The sequence below is a fragment of the Cetorhinus maximus genome, chromosome 19 (genome assembly GCF_964194155.1).
Source record: "Cetorhinus maximus chromosome 19, sCetMax3.hap1.1, whole genome shotgun sequence".
Lineage (NCBI taxonomy): Eukaryota > Metazoa > Chordata > Chondrichthyes > Lamniformes > Cetorhinidae > Cetorhinus > Cetorhinus maximus.
Window position 1 is genome coordinate 36,825,327 of NC_135897.1, and position 17,063 is coordinate 36,842,389.

The window sequence follows — 17,063 nt, forward strand, 5'->3', positions numbered from 1 at the left end:
TATCACCGTTCCTTCACTATCACTGGGTCAAAATCCTGAAACTCCCTCCCTAACAGCACTGTGGCTGTGCCTACACCGCACGGACTGCAGCGATTCAAGAAGGCAGCTCACCACCACCTTCTCAAGGGCAATTAGGGATGGGCAATAAATGCTGGCCTAACCAACAACACGCACATCCCACGAATGCATAAATAAAAGTTAGCAAAAACTAAAGTACAGCAAATCAAAAAATGAGAGATAAAACTAAAATAGTTAAAATGGGAAAAAAAAGGTCTGCAAGGCTTGAGTTATTTTTAGAACCACAGGATCAACAAAGGGCATTGTGATTTATCTGACCAATGCCAGTTTTATATTGCAGGACTTGTATATTACAGTGTCTGAATCTGTAACTTGGAAATCTGCAAATTGGAATTTCTGTGTAATCAAACCAGTAATGTATTTACATACTATAGCAAAGCAATAATCCTAAAAGTCCTTTCTTAGCTCTTCTCAGAAAAAGAAAACACATTTTTCCGATTAAACATTGAAACTTATAAGTGGTATATCTTCCACATACCAACTCCAACCTCATTATGACTTTGGCAGCTTTGCATGAATGATGGTGAAACTATTATACGGGTGACAATTCTGTTTATACTACCTAAGTGGTCTGAAAATTCAGCTATTTGTTACATCCCTGCTGGATGAATGGAAAATTTCCCCAATTGTAAATAACTGATTTGCAACCTTATCATTCTAAGTTTCAGCAAGTTAGAACAATTTTATTTTGATGCTATACCAAACAAATCCTATGGCAAGGCTAAAAGCAAAACCTACTCACTCTATTTAGTTAAAAAAAATCCCCACCGACTATTGGTCAGAATGCACTAAACAGAAACGGCAAAGAAAAGTCTTTTATTTATACCGCACCTATCACATCATCAGGACGTCCCAAAGCACTTTACGGCCATCTACTTTTGCAGTGTAATTAGTCATTGTTGTTTTGAAAGCAAACAGAGTTAGGTGATAAATGGCCAGCTGACATGTTTGGCGATGTTGTAGGGTGAAATATTGACCAGGACATAGGGTGAATTATCCTGCACTTCTTCAAAAAGTGCAAAGGAGCCTTTTATGAGTAAGCTGTTGAATGTTTCATCCAAAAGTTGTTGAATGCTTCACCTATGATAATGCAGCACTTGCTCACTGGTCGAGTGAGGCTTGAATTTAAACCTACTGAATCAAAGGCAAGACTGCTATCACTCAACGAAGGCTGATATCCAAGGATGATATTTCACTAGGATTTCCATTTATAAAATTATAATAGTTTGTCACTGTTGGCATCTTTCCATTTATGCGAGGTGATGGACATTCACCAAATCGATGTTATAGCTTCATATGGTGCACTTTTGTGGATGGCTGGAGAGCCCAATTCATGAGAGGCAGGTTCTGCCACAAGTGCCGCATGTGAGGTGATTACTAGGGGTCATTGTTGGTTGCTGTTTTCGGCATTGGTGCCTGTTTTCAAGCTACTGTGGCCACTGATCACCATGGTGGCGTATGATGGCTCACAGGAAATATCGCCATTTCCCTCTGTCATTGATTACAGTCTCCTATGTGTGAAAATCAATGTTTAGAGCCTTCAGGTCATGCTTGAAAGCATCCTTGAATTGAAGCTTTGGGCAACATATTGGTCTTTTGGCTCTGGCTACCTTGCCATACAGAATAGGAGAGGCGGTGGCGTAACAGTAATGTCACTGGACTAGTAATCCAGAGACCCAGGCTAATGCTGCAGGGTCACGGGTTTAAATCCTACCACGGCAGCTGGTGGAATTTAAATTCAATTAATAAATCTAGAATTAAAAGCTAGTCTCCATAACGGTGATCACAAAACCATTGTCGATTATCGTAAAAACCCATGTGGTTCACTAATGTCCTTTAGGGAACGAAATCTGCTGTCCTTACCTGGTCTGGCCTATATGTAACTTCATACGCACAGCAATGTGGTTGACTCTTAAACACCCTCTGAAATGGCCAAGCAAGCTAATCAGTTGTAACAAACTGCTTATGAAGTCTAAAAGGAATGAAACTAGACGGATCACCCAGCATTGACCGAGGCACCAGAAATGACAACGGCAAACTCAGCCACGTCGACCCTGCAAAGTCCTCCTTACTAACATCTAGGGGCTTGCGCCAAAGTTGGGAGAGCTGTCCAACAGACTAGTCAAACAACAGCCTGACACAGTCATACTCATGGAATTATGCCTTACAGACACCACCACCGTCCCCAGACATGTCTTGTCCCATCAACTGGACAGGCCCACCAGAGGTAGTGGCACAGTGGTATACAGTCGGGAGGGAGTTGCCCTGAGAGTCCTCAACATTGACTTTGGACCCCATGAAGTCTCATGGCATCAGGTCAAACATGGGCAAGGAAACCTCCTGCAGATTACCACATACCGTTCCCCCTTAGCTGATGAAATCAGTACTTCTCGATGTTGAACACCACTTGGAGGAAGCACTGAGGGTGTCAAGGGCACAGAATGTCCTTTGGGTGGGGGACTTCAATGTCCATCACCAAGAGTGGCTCGGTAGCACCACCACTGACTGAGTCAGCCGAATCCTAAAGGACATAGCTGCTAGACTGGGTCTTCAGCAGGTGGTGTGGGAACTAACAAGAGGGAAAAACCTACTTGACCTTATCCTCACCAATCTGCCGTCGCAGATGCATCTATCCACACAGTATTGGTAGAAGCGACCACCGCACAGTCCTCATCTTCACATTGAAGATATCTGGTGTGGCACTACCACCGTGCTAAATGGGATAGGTTTCAAACAGATCTAGCAGCTCAAAACTAGTCATCCAAGAGGCACTGTAGGCCATCAGCAGCAGCAGAATTGTATTCAACCACAGTCTCTAACCTCATGGCCCAACATATTCCCCTACTTTACCATTACTATCAAGCCAGGGAATCAACCCTGGTTCAATGAAGAATGCAGGAGTGCATGCCAGGAGCAGCACCAGGCATACCTAGAAATGAGGTGTCAAACTGGTGAAACTACAACATAGGACTACTTGCATACCAAACAGCAAAAGCAGCAAGTGATACACAGAGCCAAGTAATCCCACAACCAAACAGATCAGTTCTAACCTCTGCCGTCCTGCCATATTCAGTCGTGATTGGTAGCGGACAATTTAACAACGCACTGGAGAGGATGCTGCTCCACAAATATCCTCATCCTCAATGATGGGGGAGCCCAGCACATCTGTGCAAAAGATAAGGCTGAAGCATTTGCAGTTATCTTCAGCTAGAAGTGCCCAGTGGATGATCCATCTTGGCCTCCTCCTGAGGTCCCCAGCATCGCGGATGCCACTCTTGAGCCAATTCGATTCATTCCACGTGATATCACAAAGCAGTTGAAGGCACTGGATACAGCAAAGACTATGGACCCTGACAATATTCCAGCAACAGTACGGCAGATTTGTGCTCCAGAACTATCTGTGCCCCTAGCCAAGCTGTTCCAGTACAGCTACAACACTGGCATCGACCCTGCAATATGGAAAATTGCCCAGGTTATGTCCTGCCCACAAAAGGCAGGACAAATCCAACCTGGCTAATTGCCATCCCAGTCTATTCCCATTCATCAGTAAAGTAATGGAAGTGATCATCAACAATACTATCAAGCGGCACTTTCTTAGCAATAACCCGCTCACTTATGCTCAGTTTGGGTTCCACCAGTGTCACTCAGCTCCTGACCTCATTACAGCCTTGGTCCAAACACGGACAAAAGAGTTGAACTCCAGAGTTGAGGTGAGAGTGACTGCACTTGACATCAAGGCAGCATTTGACCAAGTGTGGCATCAAGGTGCTTCAGTAAACCAAAGTCAATGGGAATCAGAGGGAAAACTCTCCATTGGCTGGAGTCATACCAAGCACAAAGGAAGATGATTGTGGGTGTTGGAAGTCATTTATCTCAGTCCCAGGGCCTCGCTGTCGGAGTTCCTCAGGGTAGTGTCCTAGGCCCAACCACCTTCAGCTGTTTCATCAAAGACCTTCCCTCCACCATAAGGTCAGAAGTGGGAACATTCGCGGATGACTAAACAATATTCAGCATCATTCTTGACTCCTCAGATACTGAAGCAGTCCATGTAAATATGCAGCATAAGCTGGGCAATATTCCGACTTGGGCTGATGTGTGGTGCGAATGTTACTTGCCACTTAAGTGCCGGGCAATAACCATCCCCAACGAGAGAGAATCCAACCATCTCCCTTTGGCATTCAATGGCATTACCATGACGGAATCCCCCTATCAATATCCTGGGGATTACCGTTGACCAGAAGCTGAACTGGAACAGCTACATAAATATTGTGGCTACAAGAGCAGGTCATAGACTGGGAATTCTGAGATGAGTAACTTGGAAATGTGCCCATCCTGCGAATATGCTCGATCCAGCAAAGTCATCTCTGCTTGATGAATGCTAGCATACTTGGGCGATTTACCTTTGAGAGGATCATTACATTTGTGATTTTGTCCTTCCGTGAAATGCCGAGATTGCACCCACCGACATTGAAGATGAAAACTGTTGAACTTCCTTTCTTGATAGCTGCAAGTCATCCATGCTTCGCAGGCATACAATAAGGTATTGAGAACACAGGCATCATAAATCAAGTATCTTGGTCCTAGGAGTTGTTCATTACAGTTTATTGCACATTTCGCGAGTCAGCCAATGGTGGTAATTGCTTTCCCTATGTCTATGTTGAGTTCTGGAACAATTCAGATTGCCTGTCACCATGGACCCAAGGTAGTAGAATCTGCTAACCACTTCAAGCATTGTGTTGTTTAGTGTGATCAAGAGCAGTGATGTGACACCCCCATAACTGTTTTCTTGATGCTTATAAAAACAGAGAACAAACTGCAGGCATGGGATAATCCATGAGTCTTTGTAGCTGAGTTTGTGTGTGAGTGACTAGCACGGTATCATCAGTGTGGAGGAGTTCCCTGATCAAGATGTACTGCATTTTTTCTCTTTGCTTTCAGTCTAGGCAGATTACAGAGCTTGCTGTTTGACCTAGTATGCAGGTAAGCTTCTGATATTATAATAAGATATTCTAATAAGCACTGTGTGTTTCTCCAGTTAGTAAAAGCTCATGAAAACAGGGTCAATGGTGTTTTAAAAGATCTATTTGCATTGCAGCGTCAAATGGAAAGACACAGTGGGACATTATGGGATAGCCTGCTAGGACAATGAACCAAAAATTCTAAAAAAGATACTACAATAATCTTAGTACTGAATTTGAGTACTGAAGTAGCGAAGTCTTGCTTCAATTGAATAGAATCTTGGTTAGACTGCACCTGGAGTAGTGTGTGCAGTTTTGGTCCCCTTACCTTTGGAAGGATGTTATTGCCACAGAGGGAGTGCAATGAAGGTTCACCAGAGTTGTTCATGGGATGGCAGGGCTGATCTATGAAGAGAGTTTGGGGAAACTGGGCCGGTATTCTCTAGAGTTTCAAAGAATGAGAGGTGATCTCATCGAAACCTACAAAACACTTAAAGGGATAGACAGGGTAGATGCGGTAAGGTGTTTCCCCTGGTTAGGGAGTCTAGAGCCAGGGGAGACAATTTCAAAATAAGAGGGAAGCCACTTGGAACTGAGATGAGGAGAAATTTCTTTACTCACAGGGTTGTGAATCTTTGGAATTCTCTATGCAGAGGGCTGTGGAAGCTCAGTCAACGAGTAAGTTTAAAGCTGAGATTGACAAGATTTTTAAATGCCAAAGATGTAAAGGGATGTGAGGTTAGTGTGGCAAAAAGGCATTGAAGTGCATAATCAGCCATGATAAAGTTGAATGGCAGAGCAGGCTTGATGGGCTGAATGACCTACTCCTGCTCCTATGTTCCTTTGCAATGATTTACTGATGAATTTTCTGGAAGGTAGAGTTGGGTGTTGGAGTGAAAGAGGAAAATAGGGTGACTAATTCACTACTCCAGTCTCATTTTTAAATATAATAGGGTAGACACTGTTTGAAAAAAGAACATTTTAAGAAAATGCATCTGCTTAAATATAGTTTTGCCACATCTGAAGTTTTCTTTCTCATTTATTGAGTTAAACCAGCCCAAAATTCTTCCTCAATTCTCTAATCAACAGTTGTACATTAGCATTTTAAACCTGCTAACCTCTAGCCCTGTATCAAATCCTCCACATCTTTCTATCTGTTTAACAAGAGCGTTCAGCAAAGGAACAATTAAAATTGGTCCAATGAGAGGGATCAAGAAAGTTAGCAACATTTAAACATCTCATACAAGGTCCAAGTTGGACTATTATATTTATTTCTCCACATCCTTTTCTGAAGAGATTGAATTTAAGTAACGGGACAAGGGAAACAAAGTTTCATTTTAATTATTAACTTAATTCCTGTAAATTTCTGATCAACAAAGGTCAAATTAATTCCTTGCAATAATTTTTTAAAAGAAGATTTGATTAAAATAGTCATTATATACAAGATCCTTCACATTATATGCAATTCACTAGAAGCATAAGGGAGATTGGAAAGGATTTTTTTCTTTCAAAGCATTATATGATAAAAATGCTGTACTGCAACTGTCAACTGGAACTGAGCTGATCAGGACATTTAAAATGCAATTAGATAAAAAAATATTAAAAGGGTACAGGGAAAGATCAATCAAATGAGGTTGGAGTTTATCGTTCCTTTGGGGAACGAGCATTGCCACAGGCAATCTAGGCTGAAAGTCACCTCCAGTACCCACAAAATGCATGTAGGTGTTTTTTGAAAAATCATTAAAATGTTTAGTTTTATATTTGGTCACAATGTTTACTGTTTTGTAAAATCTCTAGGATTCGAGCTCCTGAGCTACTTTGAACTTGTCTGAAAACACCTGGTTTTGTCGGACTCAAACACTGAAGTAGCTTAAATCAGCAAACTCAGATCTTCAAATAATCTCAGGAAGAAATCATTTAATTGACCATGGTTCACGTACGGACCTAGTTTTGTGGAATATTAAAGGTATAAAACACAAGTTCACGACGGCTGGTTCTATGCATAGTGAAACAAAACACCATCAGAAGCACAAACGAAAATGCAGCGCAAATACAGTTATGTCTAATAGTTTTGGGGTCTGAAAGGAAAATGTCCAATTCAGTACATTCACTGAAGAAAGCTGTTTGTTTGATGCTTAATTGGAAGCTTCATCGGCTAAAAAAAAAAACATTAAGTTCTTCGTGTTTGAAGTTTGATAATAGTATACAAAGGAGGCAGTGAATGCGCCAATGCGGTGCAGAGAAATTGAACTTGAATGGCCTGGGGGTTACCAGGGCAACTACTGTTTAATCACTGTTCTGAATTTTGATTTAGATTTCTACTTAAACCGCGAGACCACACATTTAATTGCCAAAACAGCACTGGCATAAGTTTTCTGTTTTCATAGTATATCAGTAACCGAACATTATTGTAATATCATGGAAAGTGTGAATGCATCGCGTCTTCACAACTGCCCTGCAATTAACACTATTTTAGTGGAGATTCTTTGATTATGTCAGACTCCTTATTGTTAATGTTATTAATTTAGAAACCTGATCTGCTTCAAAACTGCTAGAGTCGCGCCATATACATTTCATTTTGGCTCGGACTGTGGCATTTCGTTTTGTTAATAAGTGGCGTCAAACTATGGTGATCTAATGCATGCTGAAATGCATCATTCACAAAGGAAGAAAAAAATTACATAACGTCCGGGACAAAAACGCCGGGACTTCCCATTTAAGTAGCTTGTTACAAATCCGGTTATTCACAACGCTAATCGTGTTGGAAAATTCTTCCTTCGACCAGCAGCCTATTATACATTGCGTGAAGTTTCTTGTAGGAAGAAACTTTCTGCCCATCAGCCTCACCCAGAAAAGGATTCTTCCTTCTGTATAAGTAAAGAGGCATTAATTATCATCTTCCCAAACTCAGGTTCATTTTACCGTAACTTGGCGTAGCAAACCTGTTTGACCGCGTCAGTTGACTAGGAAGCGTTAAAAAGGGGCGTTCTGCCCTTTTCATTTTACTTAAATTCAAGTATAAAATAGGGGAACTCAAAGCCAAATAAAGTGACCGATTCGTACCGCTATCTTTTCCGCACACTCTATCAGAAGTCTTTTTTGTTGTTGCTTCTCCCGCCCCCTGTCGTGCCCCGCCTGGAGACAGTGGAACAAGCCGCCCCTTCCCCCTCCATCATCACACACTCCCTTTGAATCGCAATGGGCCCAGGAAGAGGAGCTGACAATGGCATTCACTTACCCTCCGGTCTCAGCTCCCGAATCTGCACAGTCCTCCGCAGCCGCGATCCTGGTTCTCATCATGTCCTTGCGCAACATTTGTGCCTGTGCTGGACGCTGCTGGTCAGTGTGCTGGACTCTGCTGGTCAGCGCGCCCGAGCTTCCAGCTTCGCTTTCATTGTTTCCCCGCAGGTTGATAATAGTAACACATCCCGCCCACTGACGTCACCATGGCTGACAGACAGGCGGCATTGCCTTTGCTATGGAGTTCAAATTAAAGGCGTGTGTTTTTCTGCTGCTTATCTGGCAGTTTATACGTTTATATTTTAATCGCAAATGTAAGAAGGGCAGAAAAAGAGAGGGGAGGAAGAGAGGGAGTATGGGACAAGAAAAAGTGAATGCTCTCAGTAACTGCTGTAAACAGGACACACTCATTGCTGCAGGCTGTAGTGACAATAATCGGAGTGCAGACAGGCAAATATTGGTTGCCGGAGCCAAGCTTGCTTGGAGGCTACAGAAATCAAAGATCTATCAGTCTTGGACGTTTGATACACAAGTTATGCAGGTTCATAACTGCGCATGGAAGGTTCTAGTTTATGAAATCCAGCATAACAACCCTGTCTCCGAGGGAAAGATTCTTCTAGTTATGCTTATTTATATGAATCGAATACAGGCTCACAGCTGGTCAAGTAGGGAAACTCATAAGTACGCTGAGAGAAACTTCACAAGTGAGGATTTCTCTCTGTCCAGGCCCTCAGCTTTGTCCAATGAAGTATGTATTGGGCTCTTAATTAGCCCATTACATTGGAGTATTTACAATAAACAGACAAGTTGAGTCTACTAGTTGACGCCTCCTTCCATCCATATCCTTCTACCCCCTTCTTCTCTAGCTTCCCCTTAAACGTATCCTCACTAGTTAACTCAATTACTCCTTGTGGTAATGAACTCAAAATTCTCACACTGTAAATATATTTTTCTATTAGATTTCTTAATGCCTATCCTATATTTATGGTGCCAAATTCTAGTCTTCTTCCACTTCCACCACCACCATTCCCCACCCCCGCCCCCCCACCCCCTCCCTTACATAGAAACATCATCTCCATGACTACCCTTTTATAATGTTCAAAGGGTGACCTGAAAGCGGCCTTTGTCCCCTTTTTTCTCAAAAAGAGCTTGATCTTAATTGTTCAATCCTTTCTGATGGGTATAACCTCTCAGTTCTGGTATCCCTTCAGTACATCAATTTTGTACTTTCTCCAGTACCTCTATTATTTTTAGAATATGGAGGCCAGAATTATTCAAAGTACTCCAACTGTGGTCTAACTAAGGTTCCAAACAAATTTAACGTAACTATTCTGCTTTTCAATTCTATCCCTCCAGAAATGAGCACCAATTCTTTATTTGTTTTTCTATGGCCTTATTAGCCTGCATTACTACCTTTAGTAACATATGTAGCAGTATCCTTAGAAAATAAGTGTCTGAATGAGGTATAGGAGCAAGGGATCTAAAGATAATATAGATGCTTCACACATCTCTACATTGAGGTTCATTTGTCAATTGGAAATTGCATACCACCGAGTTTATTAATGTCTTCCTGTATTCATCACAGTCAACTTTTGTATTAATTACACCTCCCATTGAGTGTTGTCTCAAATTTTGAAATCATAAAGCATTTGAAATCATGAAAGACACTAGATAAATGCAAGTTTTTTCTTCCATTTGTCTGTATTTCTTTTGGAGGCAACATGAAATTACACAGTAACTCTTCATGCTACTTACCACAGGAACTGTGATTTAGTTTGCTGCCACATTAGATTATGTTTCACATTTCTGCCAACAGGATGAATGGAGCAAATGCCCTTCACATTCAATTTAGTTTAAAAAATCTGGAAATTGAAAACTGGCATCTCTAAAAATGATCCTGAAATTGGCAGTTTCTTCCAAAAATCCAACTGATTCACTAATATACTTTAGGAAAAGAATTATGCCATCCCTAGCTGGTTTGTCCAATGTGTTACTCCAGCCCTAGACCAATGTGGTTTAACTCTTAAGCTCTGATGTGGCCTAAGAAGCCATTGACTTGTATTAAACCACTACAAAGAGTAAAAATTGGGCTGCAGAGATTCAAGGTGGCCCACTACCTGTTGAGGGCAACAAGGAATAGGACAATAAATGCCAGCCCTGTCAGAATACCCCCATCTGGAGAATGAATAAAAACATTTGCACTCAGGTATACAGTACTTCATAGCAGAGTGACAAGTAACCAATGCAAATCAAAATAATTATATTCAATCTTTGAATTCCCACTCTCACCCCTCCCCCCAAACATTTGCACTCAAAACACTTCACAGCAATGATGTACTTTTGATGTGTAGACACTCGTAATCTAGGGAAACATGGTAGCCCCTTTGCACACAGCCGTTTCCCACAAATAGCAATACATTATAGGCAGATTTCCTTTAGATTACTACATCCCAGATGTCCTGATACAGCAAATTTTTAATTCTGTGAACTTCTGCATAGAGTAGAATTCCATATAATCCAATTGCAGTGAGTTCCAAGCAATAGCAGTTTTATAACTGACTGAATACAGAACATTGAGATGAAGATGTAACTCATGCTCTAATACTTTCTAATTATTTCCATTTACATGGTTAAAAAAAATGACAATGTAAGCCAAATTTAATTGAGCTGAAAAGACAAATATTGGTATTGAAGAGTATTAAACCACAAACAGTTGTAGAAAGTTAGTCTACCTTTGACACATATTGGACACTCAGCACAAGAGGGATACATTACTCCAGTAGCACTTAGTTTAACCCCTAACCAGCACATTAAAAATATCAGATTATGTCTCTTGGTGGTTGTTCAAGTAAACCAGTGTAAATCTACTGTCAAGGAGATATAATGTCTATAATGTTATTGGAAATTATTTTAAAATAGAGTTTATTGGTGTCTGTGTCTATGTGTGGGAATGTGTGTGTGTCTTAATTGGATTAAAGCCAGTTGGTTTAGGAAGCTTTGATGAATAGAAGTAAGTTTGAAATGGTAATTAGATAAAGATAGGGAAATAGGAGGTGAGGTGTAAGAGGGAAAATTTGCATTTTTAATTAAAACATTCAAAAGAGCAGGTGAAATATTACACCTAACCAGGTGAAGCTCAGAAACAGTGTGTTTACTTCTTAAAAGCTTACTAGTATAGTAGGTATTATGAAAGGATTTTATCATTAGAAGATTTAAAGTTTTTTTAAAAAGCTAGTAGTGATAATGAGAATTTGCATTCAAAGAGGAAAATATGTATAAAGGAAGAGAAGGCTACTGGAAAAAGGAGGAGGGATTCTAAGATCTAAAGCTTCCAGTCTGTAAGCCTCAAGTCTGTCTGCAAGGTCCCAGAGCTGAAAGATACTCATTTTGAATGTGACTGTCCAGGGTGTGCTTTGCCAGAGGTCTATTTAATCTGAGTTTTACTGTTGCCTTAACAAAGATGTAACTGATATCGATAGATATACTCACAATCTTTGTATTAATAAATGTTTAACTTAGTTTTATTAAAAAAAAGCCTTGAGACTCAGTGGTCTTATTACTACAGAATTCAAAGCCTGCATCTTGAAGCATACAAATTTGGGTTATGACAGTTGTTTCAAATTTCCCTCTGAGATTTCAACAACTCAACCTTTACCATCAGCGGTGTCATAATACTAGTTATGATTGGCTGTAGAAATGTAACTTCATCTACAATGAAATCAGTTATAAGTTGAAGGTGTTGTCATTGCAGAAGGAGGCTGTGTTGAATTCCACAATTCCTCATCAAAAAATGTTTTAATGTCCACCGGAACATTAAATTGTACAGCACAGGAGGGCCTCATGCTGCCTATAGAGATCCTAAATGCCATCAACACAGTCACATTTCACCATCCATATATTGTTATGACCTTGAGGTAGACCATCAACTTTTAAAAAGAAATTCAAACACCCAGTGGTCAACAGAAAGAACAATGCCACAGGATTTCAAGTTTAAAAAAAAAACTTTACTGTATATAAAAAGATAAAACAAAACAAGCGCTAATAAAAACACGAGTTTGCCAATATAAATCCCTTTACTTCTTAATTCTACCAAAGTGTTTCCCAATACATATTGGGATCTCGCACATTCTTTCATTTATCTTTCTGGAACGAAACCAAATATGCCACAGCTCTCCAGAATTCACTTTTATTTCTCCTTAATATTCTAGCTATTCTCAGAGATGAGATTTCATGGAGATCCTTCAATTAGTTTTTGGCCAAGTGAACCTCCAACTTTCCTTCAAAAAACCTTAACTGTGGACCTCTCATCTCAAGCTTGGGTCTCACTGCATTTGTGCTTAGTGATTTAAACATCAGAAAGACCTTTCATTCTTAATAGCTTCTATGCGCCATGTCCTATCTTTAGGCAGAGAGAGACTGCTTTCTCCCCATCTACTCCCACAGCTCCTGGGCAGCTCTCGGTCCCACACCTGCTTTACAACTCCTGGCAGGCTATCTCTGCCTTCTCCAAGCTCCAACCAAGCTGACCGCTTGTTTCTCTGAGGAAACACACAGATGAATTAAAACAAAGGAACCTTCCTAAACCCCACAACCTATCTCCATGGCAACGTGGCATACTCTGGGATACTCCAGACAAAAGTGAACATTTTTTTTAAACCCAAATATTTTCTGTGACCCACATGAATAATTTCTCTCCAATGGAGTTAACAGCCCTCTTACGAGCCTTATTGGTTCCACCAAGAATACCAGTGTTTACAAGTTGCTTTTAGCTTCTTTGACCTGGGGTACCTACATGACCAATTGAAAGCTCCCCAGCTTAGGCTCCAACTTCAAAGCATTTTCCAAGGTGTCTTAAAACTGTCAAAACTGGCTCCTCCAGTTGGATTCTAAGTAGTCATTATAATCCTAGGTGGAATACCTTTTACCACCATCCCAGCAACATACATATGAACTAGGTGATAGAGTAGGTTGCTTGGCCCTTCAAGCCTGCTCCGACATTCAATATCATGGCTGATCTGATTGTAACCTCCCACCTACTGCCGATAAACTTTCACCCTAAAACTTCCCCATTGAACTGTTATTTTTGAAACAGGTATTTTTGAATTACACTTAAGGATTGTTTACCAGTTTCTCAATCAGATGTTTCCATTAATCTACATTTAAAATTCACTTCCTAAAACTAAAAGTTATATTCCTAAAACACATGCATTATGAAATTAAACATTTTAACATTACAGCAAAATATTTATTGCACTGAAATTTGAGCAGTTTCAATGCAGTGCTAAGATGTGGTATATCATTATAAGTTTCAATGCTACAATAAGCAAGTATTTAACTTCATTAAAGCTAAAATGGCTAATCCTGTGAGACTAAACCTACCCAGTTACTAGCTAAATTAATCACATTCACAGGCTTACTTTAGGAGCAGAATGTGGCCCAGAATGCCTCTGAGGGGCCGAGGAATGTATAATATTTACAAATGTGAATATTTCAGGGCATAGCATTATTTCTTCTGTGGAAATCTCAAATCCAGCTCATCATCTCAAGTGTGCCACAAAAGACCAGCCTCACAATTTTGGAATGAAGAAGGATCAAGCAATGAAAGCTTCTAGTCTGTGTTTTCCAACTAAGTGATCACTCCAATACTGGAAAATTAAATGGAGCTGCCCTATTTGCCTTTAAACCAACTTGCAGCCAGATAGTGGGTTTTTACAATTTTGGTATAGTTTTGACATCACTGCCAGGGTGTAATAACATTCTTCACTGTAGTACATAACTTTGATTTCCATTCAGATGGGCTATTACTCAAGTATTTGAAACCTATTAGCCAGGAAGCTATAGATGAAGGGTTGAAAATGCAAATTAGAGTTCTGAGATTAAATTTTTAAATGGAGTTTGTTTAATTTTGTTTGACCTGAATTCACCTGATTAGATTGTTGTACTGCAACTTAGGTTTTGACACACTATTTCCAATTCTAGATGATTTTTTTCCAATAAAATTCAAATACTCCTCTTTATTCAAAATTCACTTTTCTCAAAGACAGTTCTTCCATGGTGGAAACTGATTAATACATAGGGGAGGCGGTGACATTGTGGTACTTCCATCAGACTAGTAATCCAGAGACTCAGGCTAATCCTCTGGGGGAACAGGTTCGAATCCCGCCATGGCAGCTGATGGAATTTAAATTAAGTTAATTGGTCTAGAATTAAAAAGCTAATCTCAGTAATAGTGTCAAAGATCCAGCTGGTCCACTATTTCTTTTAAGGAAGGGAATCTGCCATCCTGGCCTTGCGACTCCAGATTCTCAGCAATGTGGTTGAAATGGCCTATCAAGCCAGTCAGTTGTATCAAACCACTATAAAGAATACAAAAAAAGGATCAAACCGGACCGACAACCCAGGCATTGACCTAGGCACCGGAAACAATAATGGCTGCAGCAAATCCCAGCCCTGTCAAGCCTGCAAAGTCCTTCTTACATCTGTGCCAAAATTGGGAGAGCTGTCCCACAGACAAAAGAAGCAACATAGTCATTCTCACGGAACCTTACATTACAGACAATGTGCATCGTGTAGATGGTACACAGTACTGTCACTGTGCATCAGTGGTGGAGGAAGTGAATGTTGAAGGCGGTGGATGGGGCGACAATCAAGCAGGCTGCTTTGTAATGGATGGTGTTGAACTCCTTGAGTGCTGTTGGAGCTGCAAGTGGAGAATATTCCATCACACTCCTGACTTATGCCTTCTCGATGATGGACAGGCTTTGGGGAGTCAGGATGTGAGTTATTCTCCACAAAATTCCCAGCCTCTAAACTGCTTTTGTAGCCACAGTATTTACACAGCTGTTCCAGTTCAGTTTCTGGTTAATGGTAACCCCCAGGATATTGATAGTGGAGGATTCAGAGATGGTAATGCCATTGAATGTCAAGGGGCAATGGTTGTTTCTCTCTTACTGGAGATGGTCATTGCCTGGTACTTGCATGGCACGAATGTTACTTGCCACTTATCAGCCCAACCCTGAATGTTGTCCAGATCTCGCTGCTATGGGCACAGACTGCTTCAGTATCTGAGGAGTTGCAAATGGCGCTGATCATTATGCAATCATCAGCGAACATCCCCACTTCTGACCTTATGTAGGGAAGGTCATTGATAAAGCAACTGAAGGTGGTTTGGCCTAGGACACTACTCTGAGGAACTGAGATGACTGACCTCCAACGATCACAACCATCTTCCTTTGTGCTCGGTGTGACTCCAACTAGTTCACATTGTATATCATGCAAATTCATAAACGGGCTGAAGGCCGCCAATTTTGGCCCTGAAAAGTGCCCAGTCTACCTCAGATTACCCTGGAAGGGCAAGGTGTCTCAAAAATTTGAGCAACAGGTGAAGCTAGCTGTTCATGCAACACAAGTGGTATTCACCATTAGCAGGGTGCTGCCGTCAATCCAAATGAGTAACGTGGTATACGAAATTTAGTACCAGTGTGATGCTAGGAATGTGGACCATACGTCCCAAAGACTGGCAGATCCTATCAAACAACATGTCCCAGCCGCTGTTCGCAACAGGCAGGGTACAGACTGTACTCAATCAGCCTGTGCTTGCAAAACTGTCCAACATTAGATGTGGCTTCACGATTGAGGATTATTTAGCATGTGCCTCCATGATTGAGGATTATTTAGCATGTGTTGTCCAATGTGCTAAGAATTACACTGACAACCAATTTAAAGTTGTCAGTCAGGTTCGCAGTGTGGTGCATTTGCGTGTACTGGAAGCTACATATATTAATACACAGGGCACTGTTCTTTGTAGACAGAATATGTACACATTTTGTTCATCTGAAACAGGTGCAATGTAAGTGACAGCCATTCGCTGGTTCATTCCTCAGGACAATGCCTTGACCAATCAGGGTCAAGCTGCCTGGTTTAAATTTCAAATGATGCCTGGCAGTTAACTGGTCATTCACCATCAATGGTGCATTCTCCATGGCAATGCCACTTGCCAACCAATCAGCACTCTCTTCACATAAGGAGTATAAATTATTGATTTCCCATTATATTGGTATTCTTGCAAGTGTCCTGACGAGTTCAAGATGAAAAGCTTAGACATGTCTCTTTTTTTCAAGCAATAGTGGAGAGTTGATGTCAAGGGCAGTCACTCACCTCACCTCTTTTGCCCATGTTTGGATTAAGGCTGTAATGAGGCCAGTTGCTGAGTGGCCCTGGTGGAACCCAAACTGAACGTCAGTGAGCAGGTTGTTTCTGAGTAAGTGCCAATTGATACCAAGGTGTCAATAACCCCTTCCATTACTTTGCTGATTGAGAGTAGACTGATGGGGTGGTAATTGGCCAGGTTGGATTTGTCCTGCTTTTTTGTGGACAGGACATACATGGGCAGTTTTCCACATTGCCAGGTAGATGCCAGTGTTGTAGCTGTACTGGAACAGCTTGGCTAAGGGTGCAGCTAGTTCTGGAGTACAAGTCTTCAGTTCTGTTGCTGGAATGTTGTCCAGGCCCATAGTCATTGCAGAATCCAGTGCCTTCAGCCATTTCTTTACATTATGTTGAGTGAATTGAATTGGCTCAAGACTGACAGCCATGATGCTGGGGAACACAAGAGGAGGCAGAGATTGATCAGCCATTCAGCACTTCTGGCTGAAGTTTGTTGCAAATGCCTCATCTTTTGCACTGATGTGCTGCACTCCCCCATCATTGAGGATGGGGATGCCAGGCACCACCATCCCCATCCCTGGATATGTCCTGTCCCAATGACATGACAGACATACCAGAGGT

The 17,063-nt window shown here is 41.1% G+C and overlaps 1 protein-coding gene across 2 annotated transcripts in view; it reads right to left on the bottom strand.

Annotated features, from left to right (window-relative positions):
- The window catches only part of fam124b (family with sequence similarity 124B), a 47,609-nt gene extending 39,162 nt beyond the window's left edge, over nucleotides 1-8,447 (bottom strand). The window contains exon 1 of one of the 2 annotated variants that reach the window (XM_078563727.1): nucleotides 8,275-8,447. In XM_078563727.1, coding sequence (XP_078419853.1) covers nucleotides 8,275-8,351 — 77 coding nt within the window. In that variant the 5' untranslated portion in view covers nucleotides 8,352-8,447. The remainder of the gene's footprint in view (nucleotides 1-8,274) is intronic. The other variant, XM_078563729.1, reaches the window with a different exon arrangement.
- Nucleotides 8,448-17,063: the final 8,616 nt, after the last annotated feature.